Source organism: Drosophila subobscura, chromosome U (assembly GCF_008121235.1).
Source record: "Drosophila subobscura isolate 14011-0131.10 chromosome U, UCBerk_Dsub_1.0, whole genome shotgun sequence".
In the NCBI taxonomy this organism is placed as follows: Eukaryota; Metazoa; Arthropoda; class Insecta; order Diptera; family Drosophilidae; genus Drosophila; species Drosophila subobscura.
The window spans coordinates 23,854,181-23,868,754 of record NC_048534.1 but is presented as its reverse complement, the minus strand read 5'-3'; the positions used below and the strand labels follow the sequence as shown (position 1 = coordinate 23,868,754).

The 14,574-nt window shown below is 47.9% G+C and overlaps 2 protein-coding genes across 2 annotated transcripts; both read right to left on the bottom strand.

The window, feature by feature from the left end:
* Positions 1-65: 65 nt before the first annotated feature.
* On the bottom strand, positions 66-1,951 carry LOC117901857 (fork head domain transcription factor slp2). The gene has a single exon (XM_034812811.1). The coding sequence runs from the start codon at positions 1,687-1,689 to the stop codon at positions 304-306; it is 1,386 nt and encodes a 461-aa protein (XP_034668702.1). The 5' UTR covers positions 1,690-1,951; the 3' UTR covers positions 66-303.
* A 10,141-nt stretch (positions 1,952-12,092) lies between these two features.
* LOC117900365 (fork head domain transcription factor slp1) lies at positions 12,093-13,476 on the bottom strand. Its single transcript, XM_034810713.1, has one exon. It carries the CDS (start codon positions 13,388-13,390, stop codon positions 12,347-12,349), a length of 1,044 nt encoding a protein of 347 aa, XP_034666604.1. The 5' UTR covers positions 13,391-13,476; the 3' UTR covers positions 12,093-12,346.
* Between the last annotated feature and the right edge of the window lie 1,098 nt (positions 13,477-14,574).

Below are 14,574 nucleotides of genomic sequence, written 5' to 3'. Positions count from 1 at the left end.
CTACAAGATGGCTCTTTCTGTGGATCACAAAAGAAATTTGTACCGAAAAACTATTCTTATTGAATGGAATTACCTCCACAAAAATCTTATTACTTCTGCTACGCTCTTCTCTCATAATTTCCCACTTGCCTGCACATCTTCGACTCTGCAAATGGAATCCCTGCTGGCACCCATCCTGGTTTCTCTATATACAAGCGTCTGGCGCCTCAGTCGCGGCTATTTCTATGTACAATCAATACTTAAACTAAATCAACTACCAAACGCCATGCCGCAACCCGCTCCCTCGCTCCCTCGCTCGCTCCTTCAGCTATTGCGCGAGACGACGGTGACCGGATTGATCAGCGGCTGTGGTGAGGGACCTGGTGAGTCGCCTCCTCCTCCGCTACTGCCACCGCCATGGAGGTGACTGGGCGACGAGGGCGGCTGCCCCAGATGTGTCATATGAGGCTGTGGTGCCGTCGCCGCCGCCGCCGCAGAGAGCTGTCTTTGATGTGCCGCCAGAGCGGCGGCTGCCGCATGCTGATGCAACAGCTGTTGGTACTGGAGGCGCTGATAGAGCTCATTGCCTGTCGGCGGCACCCCGAACGGAGGCGGCGGCAAGCCCTGACCCGGTCCAGGTCCTGGCGGCGGCGGCGGCATGCCCGGCATTCCGCCGGGCCCGCTCTTTGGCGCAAAAGGATTGTAGCGCTGGTACATGCTGGCCAGCAGACTGGGCGCCGAGGGGGGATACGTGAGGAACTGTCCGAACTGGGGATAGGCCGCCAGGCTGGGGAACATGGGGCCGATCAGCGAACGCTTGAAGGCAGCCAGCCGGGAGCGGGAGGCGGCTGTGGTGCGTCGCCGCAGCTTGCCAGTGGATCCCCCGATGAAGACATCCTCCGCCGAGGGATCGAGCATCCAGTAGTTGCCCTTGCCGGGGTCATCGTAGTGCCGCGGCACCTTCACGAAGCACTTGTTGAGGCTGAGATTGTGCCGGATGGAGTTCTGCCAGCCCTGCTTGTTGTCCCTGTAGTACGGATGGTTGGTCATGATGTACTCGTAGATGCCGTTGAGGGTCAGCCGCTTCTCCTGGCTCTGGCGGATGGCCATCATGATGAGCGCGTTGTAGCTGTAGGGGGGCTTCTCGTTGCCCTTCTTGTCTTTGACGGGTTTGCCATCGCTGGACTTGGTCTCGGCATCGCCGTCGGTGGTCTCGCCATCGCCATCGGCATCACAGTCCACGTCTTCGTCCACGTCGTCGCAGTCGTCCACCTCGTCCACGTCGCTGCTCTCGTTGTTGGTGACAGCCGGCGCCGGGGACATGGACGTGACATCCAGATCCGACTCGACATCGCTCTCCGGATCGTGCTCGTCGTTGCCCCAATGCGTGGCATCAACGGGGTTATTGTTGTTGTGGTTGGGCAGAAATTTCGATTGAAGCATCGACTGATCCTCGGGCTTATCCTCCTCCTCGTCCTCGTGATGCTCCAGCGTCTCGGGCAGTATCGAATTGATCGAAAAGCTGGACTTGAGATGCGGCGTTCTGGCCATTTTCATCAGATTCGTGAGATTAATGCCGACGGGATGTGGATGCGATGAGAGCGTCAGCGGATGATGATGATGATGCGCAAGCGTGGGCGTATGATGGTGGTGATGATGAGTGAGATTGTGGGCGCTGATCTCGGGGAGACCATCAACGATCTTCACCATTTTTGCTTCACAGCCTGCTGCTACCAGTATTACCCAACGTTGGACAACAATGTCATTATTTATTTCGGATTCTTATGCACACAAAATCGGAATTGAAATTCAAATTGGGTCTACGCTTCGTTAAGTCTGTGTCGCTGAGATTTCGTTACGTTCAGTTTTGCCGACGCGAGACGACGTTTTGGTTCGTCGTCGTTTCTGTTTGAGATTTGAGATCTCTCACGTCCGTTGCTCTGTCGGGTTTAGTGTAGACTAAAAACAAGAATTCCCAATAAACCCAATCCACTGTACTGCGTTGGCTGCGTATAGGAGGACTGCTGCGTGCCGTGCCGTGTGTTTGCTTCACCGCTTGCCGGTCGGGGGATGTTGCCAGCCAACCAATCGCCGCTGTGGAACGGTCACGCAGAGAGCGCTGCTTACAGAGAGAGAGAGAGGCGTAGAGAGAGCGAAGCAGCGCGTGTACGCGTGTGTTCGCGTTTGTGTTTGTGTCATTGTGGGTTGCATTTTGATACGCTAGGTTTTTCGTCTCTCTCTCCCCCTCTTTTCATACTCTTTGCAGCTGTTTATTGCTGTGTCTGCTCCGCTCTGTCAGTTCAGCCGTTGTTGGTGTTAATGTATTTCTTGTTTTTACACACAGTTTCCATTATTAATTGTATCCCATGCCAGATTTCAGTTTGCTTTGCCCGTTTGCCCCCGTTAATTTTTCGCCAGTTTGCAAACTTATGGATCGTATTGTGTGTCCATGGCGGACCATTAAAAGGGGGTTGCTGACATCGGAGTTAAATTTGGAACAGATTTGTGACATTCGGCTGCAGGGCGGAGGCAGCAGACTGATGTTCATTAGTTGGCATTACAAAGGGAAGGATCTTGTTGAGGGTTCCAAATTTATTCTTCACAAATTGTTGTGCAGAATTGATTTTTGGGAATATTTTGATGATGGATTGTGGTGATAGTTTTGTAAATTTGGTTTTTGGTTTATTTTGTATTTAGTTCATAGATTCTTCTGCAAATCTTCCACATGGAACACGCTGGCATAAAGTCTAAGAATTTCTTAACATAAAAAATAGCTCTAAAATGTTCCTAAAATTGTTCAAACAATTTCCTGAATTATCTATCAATTCCCATGTCCAGTAATTTAATTCTCAAAAATTGCTTTAATTATTTAATTATCATAACAAATTTGTTTGTCTTTCAAACTTTCAGCCAACAATTCCGCGTAATTTAACAATTTCCCTCAAATTCTTCATAATTCCACATTTTCCTTGGTAAATCAAACATGAGCCGAACGTTTAAGTGTAATTTGTTGCAATCAATTGAAGAAGGGAATTTTCCAGAACTCAACTGCAAAATGAACAGCAGCTGCTGCCATTCGCATGTGCCACAAAAACGAACGCGCAACACACACATGCCACAGCCATAAGAGAGCCACTCCCCAGCCGAATCGTAAACGAAGCAAAGCGAACCGAACTCAAAATCGAAATCATTTCTGTAATCATAATAATTGTTTTCACAAATTGGGGGCGTGCACTACGTCCGCAGTTGTTGTGCCAGCCAGCCCGGATTGGAGGTCTCCCCCGCCCCCATCCGCAATATATCTCTATAAACCATACAAAGGGGAAGGAGGGAAAAACTTGTTTTACCTGAATCATAATAAAAAGTGCAGCCGAAACGAAAGACGAAGCCAAAAGACGAAGACGCCATGTTTGTATGCCGTATCGATGGCCTAACGGAATGTGGTTGGATTTGTATCTCTGCGAGTGTGTGTGTGGGGTCTCCACTCGTGTTTTTGCTGCTGCGGCCGCAACTTATTGGACGCCCCACCAGTGGAGACATGCGCTCTCAGCGCCGAAAGCTCTCTGGGATAAAGAGAACGTGAGAGCGGAGCCCCAACCAAAGCGAAAGGGAGGGGGAGCGGAGCTTCCACACATCAACTGCGGGGCCAACTGGGGACTCAAAACAAAATGGCGCCGCACCTCAAAGGCATTTTAATTATTGCCCCCGCCAGCAATTTGTTCAATTGATTTTTTGTTGCCCCATTGTTTGCCCCGTCTTTCAATTAAATTATTTATCATTGTTATTTTTTCCTTGTTTTTCCCTGTTTTGTAATTGTTTTGGTTTGCTTTTGAATAAAACTTTGCTGGGGTTTGCTTCTCCTTTTTGTGTGGAAAAACTATTCAAACTAAACGAATGGTCAGGAATTATAGGGGAACAATAATTATGGGTTGCCTAACAAAATTGAACGTTTATTCTTTATGCATTATAGAGATGTTAGAGAGAAAAGAGGATGTCATTTGGGCATTTAATATTTATACGCAGAGTGAGGGAATAGTGTGTGGGGTTTTTAAGGAATGTTGGATAATAACACACAAAACGGTCTATTACAAATATTAGGGCACATCGTTTATCAATGTTTTAAAGTGGGTAATTGATGGATATTTATGGTAATTGTAGTTGAATTAAATGGCCACGTGAAGACCGCTGGAGGAGCTAAAAAAAAGGAGTAGAGTTTAAGCAAAAGTATAAATATTTTACCACAAACCGAATAACAAACAAAACCGCACGGCGACCATCCTTAGAAGTTAGAACTTCCCGACAATCCGGAAACTACAGCCGGCAGACCGTAATTACCACGTGCAAACAAAAATCCCACAAAAACCTCGACAAAAACGAAAGAAGGATAAGGAGAAAAAAAACCGACTTGTCATTGATTAAAACGCTGAAAAGGCGACAGATTTGCAAAGGCTACCGTATCGGTAGGACATCAAATATGTGAGTCGAGTTGAGTGTCTGATCCGGCAGGGGATTTGGATGCGGATTGACAGAGAGAGTCCCCGAGAGTCGCAGTCGCCGAGTCGGGGGGCGAGAGTACTTTACTAATCAGCCAGATTTATAGCCGGCATTTAGTTTTGTTTCAGGGGCACAACTTTTGATATTTGCAGCGGCACTGGGAGAGATAAATCCGCGGGCAAGGCTAACCCTTTTCGGGCTAGCGAACTCAACCCGTTCCCGTTCCCGTGCCGTAAAGTTGCCACGCCCACGTATGTCCTTCCGGGTATGCGCAGGAGCCCGATATTTTGATCAACTCAATGGCAGTTTAACCGCAGGATTAGCTTGTTTGTCCAACGGATCAGCGCGATGCATGCAAACAAGGTAGGAGGAGGGCAGCAGAATCGCCAGAGAGCTGCGCCGCTACCTAAGTGCCTGTGTGGGTGGATGTAGAGGTGGCTGAACGGGTTAAGGCTCGGCTGCGTTCTGCCGCGTTCGCTTCCGTTGTTTATATTGTCTGTTTACATGGCCACACAGTCAGCGATCCGCAGTAGCTGTACCTACCCACCAGACACACACTCGCGGCTACCGTTTCGAAAGAGTTAAGCAAGGATTAAATCGATCCTCTGGAGGGGACTTAGCTTAGCGCGTATTAATCTCATTTCGTGGACCTCAAGCTGTGTGTTCGTCCCTCTCCATGTCCTTGTTCTTGTCCCTGTCTTGGCGTTGCTGCCTTTCCCTCTAATCGCCGTCGCTTAGCCATGCAAATATTTTCAATTTCGGATTTGTCTCGATTAAAAGGGAAAAAGGGTTAAACCTCTCTCAAGCACCAAGGCTGGACTCTGGACTCTGGACTCTGGACTCTGCTGACATCTGATTCTGCTTTAAGCGTGTTAACCAGCTAACAACATTTTGTGTGAATGTTTTCCAAACGAGTTGATGAGTTTTTCCTTGCCTTTGCCTGTGCTGGGGGGTTCCTCTCTGCCCCACATAAATTGGCCCAATTTCATTGAAATCACGTTCACGGACGGACTGCTGGCAGGACTCGGACACACTTGTTTCCCCGCTGCTTGTTGTTGCTATTATCGTGTGTTTCGTTTTGCAAATAAACAGCCAAATGAGTGTCCTAGAGGTTGCCTTGAGTACAACAGCCAAAAAGGGTGCGGAGTGCGGAGTGCGCATTTCATGAGGGTTGAGGGAGCTCAGCAACATCTTCCATGGTCCATGGACTGTGCTGCTGTGAGAGCATATGGTTAGCGGGGAGAAGCAGCAGGGAGATGGCGATGATGAGCCGGAAACAAGGATTTAGCAAGAGGAAAACTTTCAGTCGCGGTGGTTGTTAAGTGCGCTATAAACAGACAGAAATTTGTATCTGGATCGGTAATGGAAAGGCAGTTATCGGTGGGAGATCATCGCAGAGATAGTTGTGTGTGGCCATATGGTGGAGCGGAGGAAGCGGCATGTGGCATATAATTATGTGTCATATAAATATTGGAAGATCTCGGAGTGTAAACAAATGTTCGCTTATTGAAGAGGTTTTTTTAGTACTTTTTTCATGGTAACTGTTCGAGTTCCTAAGTCATTATAAGCCACAAAATATTGGAGAATTAGATGAAGTTTTTCACATGATTATTTATTGCAAAAATAAGTTTTTATTTGCTTATTTTCTTATGTAAGAAAATATCTTCTGAAAGTTATAAGATGATAATTATTGATGCTTATACTATGAGTAAATTTGTGGAAATGGAAAATTATGCCTATTTTTGCACATTGTGAATCATGAATCAGAGCTTCAGAATCCGCTCAATCTGCCATGCAAATGTATGTAAAATCTTTTCATTTTCTGCTCCCTCATCTCATGGTAGCGCATCACGACAGTCACCAAAATACACCCCAAATAAAAAAGCTACAGCACCCCCACCTCCCTCGCCAGTTCCCCCTCCCCTTTCTGGAGTAACACTTGATAATTGTTGACAATGTGTTATAAACTGATTTACACGCATTTAACGCAAACGAAAACGAAAACGAAAAGAGAAACATTGCCAAAACTCACGCAGCGCCAACAACACCCAGCAGCAGCAGCAGCAGCAGCAGCAGCAAAAAACACAACAAAACACGAGCCGAAGCGAGCGACGAACATTAACAACCCACAAAACGTTGACAAAGTCGAATCGAGTTGAGGCGAGGCGAGGCGAGGCGACACTCGTCAGCGACATCGTTAAGGGCAACAGCAGCAGCAGTGGCAGTGGCTGGGGAAGAGGGGGAGGGGGAGGCAGCAGCCACCGCTTAGATGTCATCGTTAGCGCTGCTGGGAGCGGGTGGCGGGTGGCGGGAGCGGGAACGTGTCGCGTGTGCCACGCGAGGGTGGCACCACACAACCAACAAGGGGAAAAACCGGACCCGGAGCCCGATCTCAACTGTAACTGTGTGGTGCACGGTGTGGTGTGTTGCATGGTGTGATGTGCTGCTCTCTGATGTGTGTTAATGAACTGCGTAACAATTAACAGCAGCAACAACAACAAGCAGCGATAAACAATAGCCGCAAGTTGGAAAAAATGGAAGGAAATGCTAGCTAAGGTAATGCTCTAACTGAGCGATCTTTAGGATTACCATGGGTTATGGTAGCCCGATCTGCAGTACAGAATTACAGAGTTAAAAGAGAATTTACTGCTCTCAAATTTCCAAAAAGTTTGCTTGGAAAATCTTTAAGAACAAAAAAGTTATGGCAAAGTTTTAAAGGAAAGAAGCTGCGGAAAAGTCATGGACAGACAGGGATTTTCTTCAGCATCTACTCTAGATATTGCTTAAGCATATATTTAAATATTTTCTTTGCATTACAAACTGCTCATCCCAATCGTACTACCCTCTGAAAGCGTATTTAAAAGCCACTGGCCACGCGCTTGTATCACAACCTCGACCATGGACATGCTGCGGGTTGGGTGTTGCATTCTCTTTGCCGATTTATTGCTACAGCTGAGAGATCGAATCGCCACGATTATGCTGGTGCTTCCTCAACTTCCTCTCGATGTGCCAGTGCATTGGTCAGTTGTTGAGTGGCAAAGAAAACACAAGTTCTGCCTCTGCCTCTGCCTCTGACTCGGCCTCTGCCGCTGCTCTGATCTAAATCAATTTAATTGAGGTCCAAGTGCTGGCCCTTGGCCCGGCTTAATTTGTTGATTTGTGTTTGCTCTGCGGCTGTGGCCATTAGCAGTGTCTATCAGTGTGAAATCTGAAGCAGAAAGAGTGTTTGCTGGTGGTAGCGATGGGGTTGAAACTTGAAGGAAGTTCGGGGTTACAGAGGAATTTTGATAGCGCGAAAGAAAACTGAGGGATATGTGGGCAATGTGTTCCTTCTTTACCCTGAAGCAAGTTCAATGTTTAGTGCCTAAAGTTGCTTACTTTTTATAGTTATTTAGCAGAATTAAAGGCTGCAAGAAACACCCACAATCTGGGCTCATTTCCGGCTCAAACTTTGCCAAGCCGCCCAAGTAGACAGCTTGAACTTTAAACCCCATACAAAATTCCCCTACTCAAAGTGCAAAATTGAAAAGTTCAGATGCCAACTGATCATGCAAGCTGTCTCCTCAAGATGCACATCTTCAGTTCTCAACCCCGGAATGAACTCACTTCCGTTGTGTTGGTCAGACCTCAAGTGCAATTCGTAAATTACTCATTCATAATTCTCGTTTAATTGTTAGCATTTCTTCAATTGAAAGCACTACGAGACGAGGCAGCGTACTAGCTAGAGCTTCATTCATTCATGCATTCATTTATTTACGAGTATTTATTATTGTTATTTCGATCGCGAGGCTGAGGTCTGGGCAGAGGTCCGGGCGTAAATTAACTTAATTGAAATTCGGGTCAACAGAGAGGCCAAGATAATGAAAGAAACTAATTAAGGACAACTACTGGAGAGCACACAGTCTCCTCCCCTCCCCACTCCCCGATTGCCCACTGCCCACATGGTTTTTATTTTTCTCTTCTTTTCTCTATTGTTTGTCGCGGGGTTTGCGCATTTGTCGCCGCTTAAATATTGTCGAAGAACATTCTCCCAAATTGTGTTTGTATTGCCATTATTTGATTATTGTCCGTGGCCTAACAATTATTTTATTAATAAATATTCGACTGGGCATGCCCATGCCCTCATCTGAGCCCAGCCATCGACCATCAACCATCATCGTCATCGTCATCGAGTGCTGGGCAGCCACATCAGTTTCAATTAAAAACACATTTTGTGGTCACTGTGTGGTCGCTACTTAGGTGGTGCCGGGGTGGCTCGGGGTTTAGGGTTTTGGTTCCACTTTTTCCCTAGGTGACACGCCCGATACTTGGAGGGTTTCCCATGGAAGAGCATCCATTGCTGTGGCTCTTGTGGTGGCCATCAAACTGGCTTTGCACACCCAATCGATAATGTCAATACTTTGCCTGCAGAAGCGTGGAACGGAGCTTAGTGTCAGCTGATAGCTGTGGGGTTAAACTGCTCCGAACTCCATCCCCCAACTGCCTTGAGACATCTGCAAAATATCTTTGCGATTTCCCCTTCAATCCCTAACACCTTGGCCAACCACTTAGACACCTCTTGCAGCAGATATCTATCCCAAAGAAAAGTTCCCTAACTTACATAAATATGGCTGTACCCACTGCCTGCTCCTATCACAGATCTCCATAGAAATGTAGTCCATGGTTATCCCTCGCACAAAAGCAACTGAAACCCAAAGGAAAAACAGAAACCTTAAGCCTTTGGGCGCACACAAAGCGAGGAACTAACCGATTATGTATCAAATATTTATGAAATAGAGAAGGGAGAAGGATGTGGCGTACGGATAGGCACAGGACTAAGCCTCGGTTGAGGGGTTTGTATCATTAATGGACAACAGGGAGCAACCAGGAGTCTAAACGCACAAGAAGTGTAACAAACGGCACACGCACCGAGAAGATCTGCTCCTCGCTCTGCTCTCTACTCTGAAAAGAGATCCTGGTGCAGGTCCTGCCTTCCCTGCTGTGTAATCAGTGCTCGGGCATCTGCTTGAGCCTTTCTCTACGCGCTCTTGGGAGAGCTCGGCACGCCGGTTGCTCTTTCGACTCATCCGTAATCCGTGCACTTAACCCGGGTAATAAGATAAGTAAGGCAGATCCGCTGCTCCTGCATTCTGCTTGTTATCTTTGTAAATTGCATGTCGAGCACTTAAGCCAATTGTGTGAGTACGGGAGAGAGCGGAGTACGAGCAAATATCCTTAGAAAGGAGCTGGTTAAGACGCTCGCTCGCGTGCTACTCCCTGTCCATGTCCTTTCCCTTTGGTTTCCCATTCTCTGGCCAATTCTATTCTAAAGTGATACAGTTAAGTAAATCCCAGAGTAGCAGCCGCAATCCATGAACCAATAATGAACGCTTCCTGCCACACGAGCAAGGATACATTCCTGGACTTAAACCTTCAGCCTTAGTCCCTGTGCAAGTCCCAGTGCCCGGCTTAGGTAAGTGGATTGCTGAATTCAAGCCGAATCCCTGGCAAACATATAATTGGGAAATGTGTTAAGTATATAATGCGCTCATCCGATCTATTTCAATAACAAACCAAACCAGCTTAAGCCCGAACCAGGCCAGGCCTCTGTCCTAACCCAATAAAACAATGCCCAGCAGCGGAATTGTTTCATGCCCCGTGATCTGGGGATTGTGCCACAAAAGTTCTCCCTGGGCCTGCTCTTCGCTGGCTTGGCTTAAGGCGTGGGCCAAAGGCGATTTAACTCTTGCGCTGGACCCTAAGCTGCGCATAAGCCCCAAATATGTACATACACGGGCCACAGACCATATAGGAGCTTGTTTTTGGAAGCGAAAGAGCTGTAGAGCTGTGCTCTCTGCTCTGAAAGAGTTCTGCGTTAGTTGCTGCTGAAATGAGCAAAATGCTGCCATAAACAAAAGCAAAATGGCTAAGCCAGAGATTATGCTTATTAATAAATGAACTGCTTCGGGATTGTAATTGCAGGAAGGAGTTGTGCTGAAGGTAGGGGTAATTGTCATACCGAAAAGGGCAGTAGCTTTCCTTTCTCTATCTGCCTTTCAGTGAGACTTTCATTTAGCCATCTTTCGGGTAAAGGTTCCCCACTCTCCATTGGGCAGCACGACTGCCAGCTGACTCTCTGAACTATTATACAACTCCACAGCCAATCCACAGCCAATCTCCGCTGCCTGCAGCCATCTGACACCTTGTAAAACTGCCAGCTAATCGTTTCAATAACTTGATTTACCCACAACACACACAACACACACACACAATAATTTACAATTATTGAAACGAAGAAAAATCGGGCACACAAAAGATGATAATTGCTGCCGATCGTCGTCGCACTCCCTTCCCCAAGGAGCGACAGAGAGCGAGTGAGAGATTAATCTAGTAACGATGATATTAATTATCATTTCGTTTACAAATCGTGCACAAAAGCCCGAGAGAGAAAGAGAGAGGGCAAAGCGCTGTATTTATGATATATTCAGGGCTTGTTATTAGGGGGAAAACTTGTTGATGCCACTGATATGATGATGATGATGAGGCTGCTGCTCCTCTGTGCTCCCTTTTTCTCACATCTTTTACTCCAACGTGCACTTAAGCACACAAACACAGATGCAGCCCAAACACATGTCAAGTGATCAAAGAATCAGAAGCCGCTTTCCGTGCCCTAACAGCCAAGTGAAATTTTCGAAAATGAAGCCATCAGCAGAGTAGAGAGCGGAGACTGTGGAGAGAACCCAAAAAACAGTTTGAGAAATTTCTCAAACAACGCCCAAAGACGCTCGGTCCTACGGTTTGCTCTGCATGTCGCGGTGCCCTTTCTAGTATTTGGTGCCCTTAAAGGTTCTCATCTTACCAAAATCCGAAGACGAGGCGCTGCGCTCATTTTAGTTTGAGAAATTGTATAACAAAAGTTAAGAAAAAGAGAAATTGCCCAGAGAAGTGTGCTGTCCAGAACTACTAGACAATGGCCTGGCTGGATCCCATTTCGTATCGTTTCGGATGGTCATGGGATCTTACCTGCGGTGCCCGGCACATCTCTCACAGCTGGAGTTGTCACTGGGCATGTAAAGACCCAAACAAAATTGAGACAACAACACACACAACACACACTCGCTGGGGGCAAAGTCAATGGGTGATGGCTCATTTTGGAACTACTTTTCAGACTCCTGCTCCTCGCTCGTTTTCTGCCTTTTTTGGGAATCATTTTCATGTTTGCCGCTGGCTCAGCAAACAACTAATTAAGTCATCATCAGGATGAAAGAAAGTGGACGGAGGGGAGCGCTGAACAAATGGACAGCAGCTGATGGACAGCCAAAGGAAGCCACTAAAAAGGATGAAATATTTTATTTGTTTGTGTTCAAAATATTTCTTAGGAATGATTAATTATGAGGCCAAATATTTCCATCAAATTTTCGTTGAAATTTAAGCTGCAAAGCTGCTGGAAAAAATCTCTAAGAAATCAGAAACAAGTTTGAAAGTTTTCTTTTAAAATATTTTATTTATTTTTTAAATCTTTTCTAAATTATGTACAAAAATGTTGCAACAAACGCCCCCATCGTAAAACGTTGCACAATTCGGCACCCGTTGGGGCGGGGCTAAGGAGCCCTGAGCCAGAGCGGACCAAAAAGTTTTTCCTGGATTTTTTTCGTTTGTCGACTTTCCAGGCCGACAATGGGGGCCCGCTGAAGACCAAATGTGTGTGTAAATGGCCGAAAGAATTTGCTAAATGCAGCATTTAGACGTCATAGGAGGAGGGGAGGAGGCAGCAGCAGCAGCAGCAGGAGCACTGCCACTTCCACTCCCACTCCCCTTTTGTGTGACGGCGGCGGCGGCTTGGCAAAGCCTTGTCCCGTGGATCCAAAGCACCGGCTTGGGGCGGGCAGACAGCTTAGCTGGCGGGGAACTTGCCGAAGAACTGCATGCGCTGGAAGAGCTCGGCGCTCATGTGCGGCGCATAGCCCTGCAGCTGGGCAGGATGCGGCGACTGCTGGTGCGAGGGCGGAGCGGCGGCGGCAGCCTGGTACTGCATCTGCTGGTGCAGTGCCGCCTGGTAGGCAGCGGGATTCATGCGCTGGTACAGGGCAGCGGCGGCGGCGGCGGCGGCGGCAGCGGCAGCGCCGGCAAAGGGCACTCCGGGGTAGCCGTAGCCAGGCGCTGGGGCACCATAGCCGCTGGGCATCATGGGCGAGAAGATGGCCTGGCGGTAGGCGGCGAGGCGGGTGCGACTGGCGCCGGGGTTCTTGCGGCGCAGCTTGCCGGTTGTCTCGCCGATGAAGACCTCCTCGGCGGAGGGGTCCAGGATCCAGTAGTTGCCCTTGCCGGGATCGTCGTAGCTGCGCGGGATCTTGGTGAAGCACTTGTTGAGGCTGAGGTTGTGGCGGATGGAGTTCTGCCAGCCCCGCTTGTTGGCCTTGAAGTAGGGGAATCGGTTGATCAGGTACTGGTAGATCCCATTGAGGGTCAGCCGCTGCTCGGGGCTGTCCTGGATGGCCATCATGATGAGCGCGTTGTAGCTGTAGGGCGGCTTCTTGGTGTCGCTGCTGCTGCTGCTCATCTTTTGCTTCTTGCTCGGGTTGCTCTCCCCCTCGCTCTCCTCCTCCTCCAGCTGATCCTCCTCATCGTCGAACTCCACGTCCAGTTTGTCATTGTTCTGGGAGGACAGCGACTCGGCGGCGCTGCTCATGGGAGTGCTGGTGCGGGAGGGGCTGTCAAAGTCCTCCGAGGCGGAGAGCTCACCATCGGAGTTGCCATAAGGATGGACATAATGCTGCTGCTGCACATATTGCTGCTGCTGCTGCTGCTGCTGCTGCTGCTGATGATGATGTGGCTCATGCTTGATGATTGTTGTGGTTTTGCTTGTGGGTTTCTTGGCCAGAATGGCATCGATGGAGAAGTTGCTCTTGAATTCCATTTCGCAGACACTTTTCACCATTTTACTTGAGAGTTTTTATAGTTTTTCTTTTTCACACACGGAATATGCTCTGTTTGAGTTCTGTTTGTGGATGGTTGTTGGTTGTTGGTTGTGGCACGAAGCTGTTGGCAATACTGATTCTCTACAGCTCCGACGCGGGCTATTTATAGTGCAGCCCCGCAGCCCGGCGCAGAGGGCAGAAGTCTACACAAGAGAGAGCGCACACACACACACAGACGCGCGCGCTCTCTCGCTTGCTGCTTAGGTAGGCGAGCGAAAGAGACGCAAGAGACTCCGCCCTCCACTTGGCTGCTGCTGCTGCTGCTGCTGCTCAACCATTTTGTTCCACACGTTCCACATGGCTGTGGGTTCGGTTCTCTCTCTCTCTCTCTCTTTGCTTTGCCTTTTGCTTTTGTTTTGTTATATTTTGGATGTTGTGTGGATGTTTATTTGCAGTCTTTTGCTGCTTCGGCGTCAAAATATCCATTACATCCAATCCAAACAGCCAGATGGGGTTGCATCCGACCATCTCTTTCGCGCCCACTGTTTTGACCCTTAATTGAACCAACAATTTTGCGATTGGGATAGGCAGAGAGCAGCGCAGAGTGGAGTGTGCACTTTAATCAATATCCAAATCATTTCATTTGTCGTGCTTTGAGTTCGTGGAATTAGTTCCAAGAGATATTCCACCTAATCCCACCCAAACTAGTTCAAGGGTTCCTGGTGCTCGTCCTGGATTACTTGAGGCAGATCCCTGCACTTGGCTTACGGCACGATTTTCAACAGCTCAATGGAGCTCAAGCGTCTGTTGGCCAGGTAATCCCCTGGCGTATCTATCCTGCTGCTGAAGGGTTAACCCTTCACCCCTAAATCAACGGGATTTGTGTTCTAGTTTCGCGACAGATCTGCGAATTAGTTCTGGCTGCAAGCCGCTCGAGCAGCGCTCTTCAGATTACAAATTTGTGCAAAATAAATATTTGTGCTTAGGTTTTTGGCAGCACTTGGTTTAAAATTGGTTTAACTTAAGTTAAGTTAATGTTGTGCAGATTTTATTTGGAAGTTAACAGGAGGCTGGGATTGAAGGGGCGAGTGGGATAAACGCATTACTGGAAGGGAGAGAAAATATGGAGAGGGATAGAGCCAAGAAATACATAAATATTTACATATATCAAATCAGAATATTCAACTGAATTATTTATGTAATT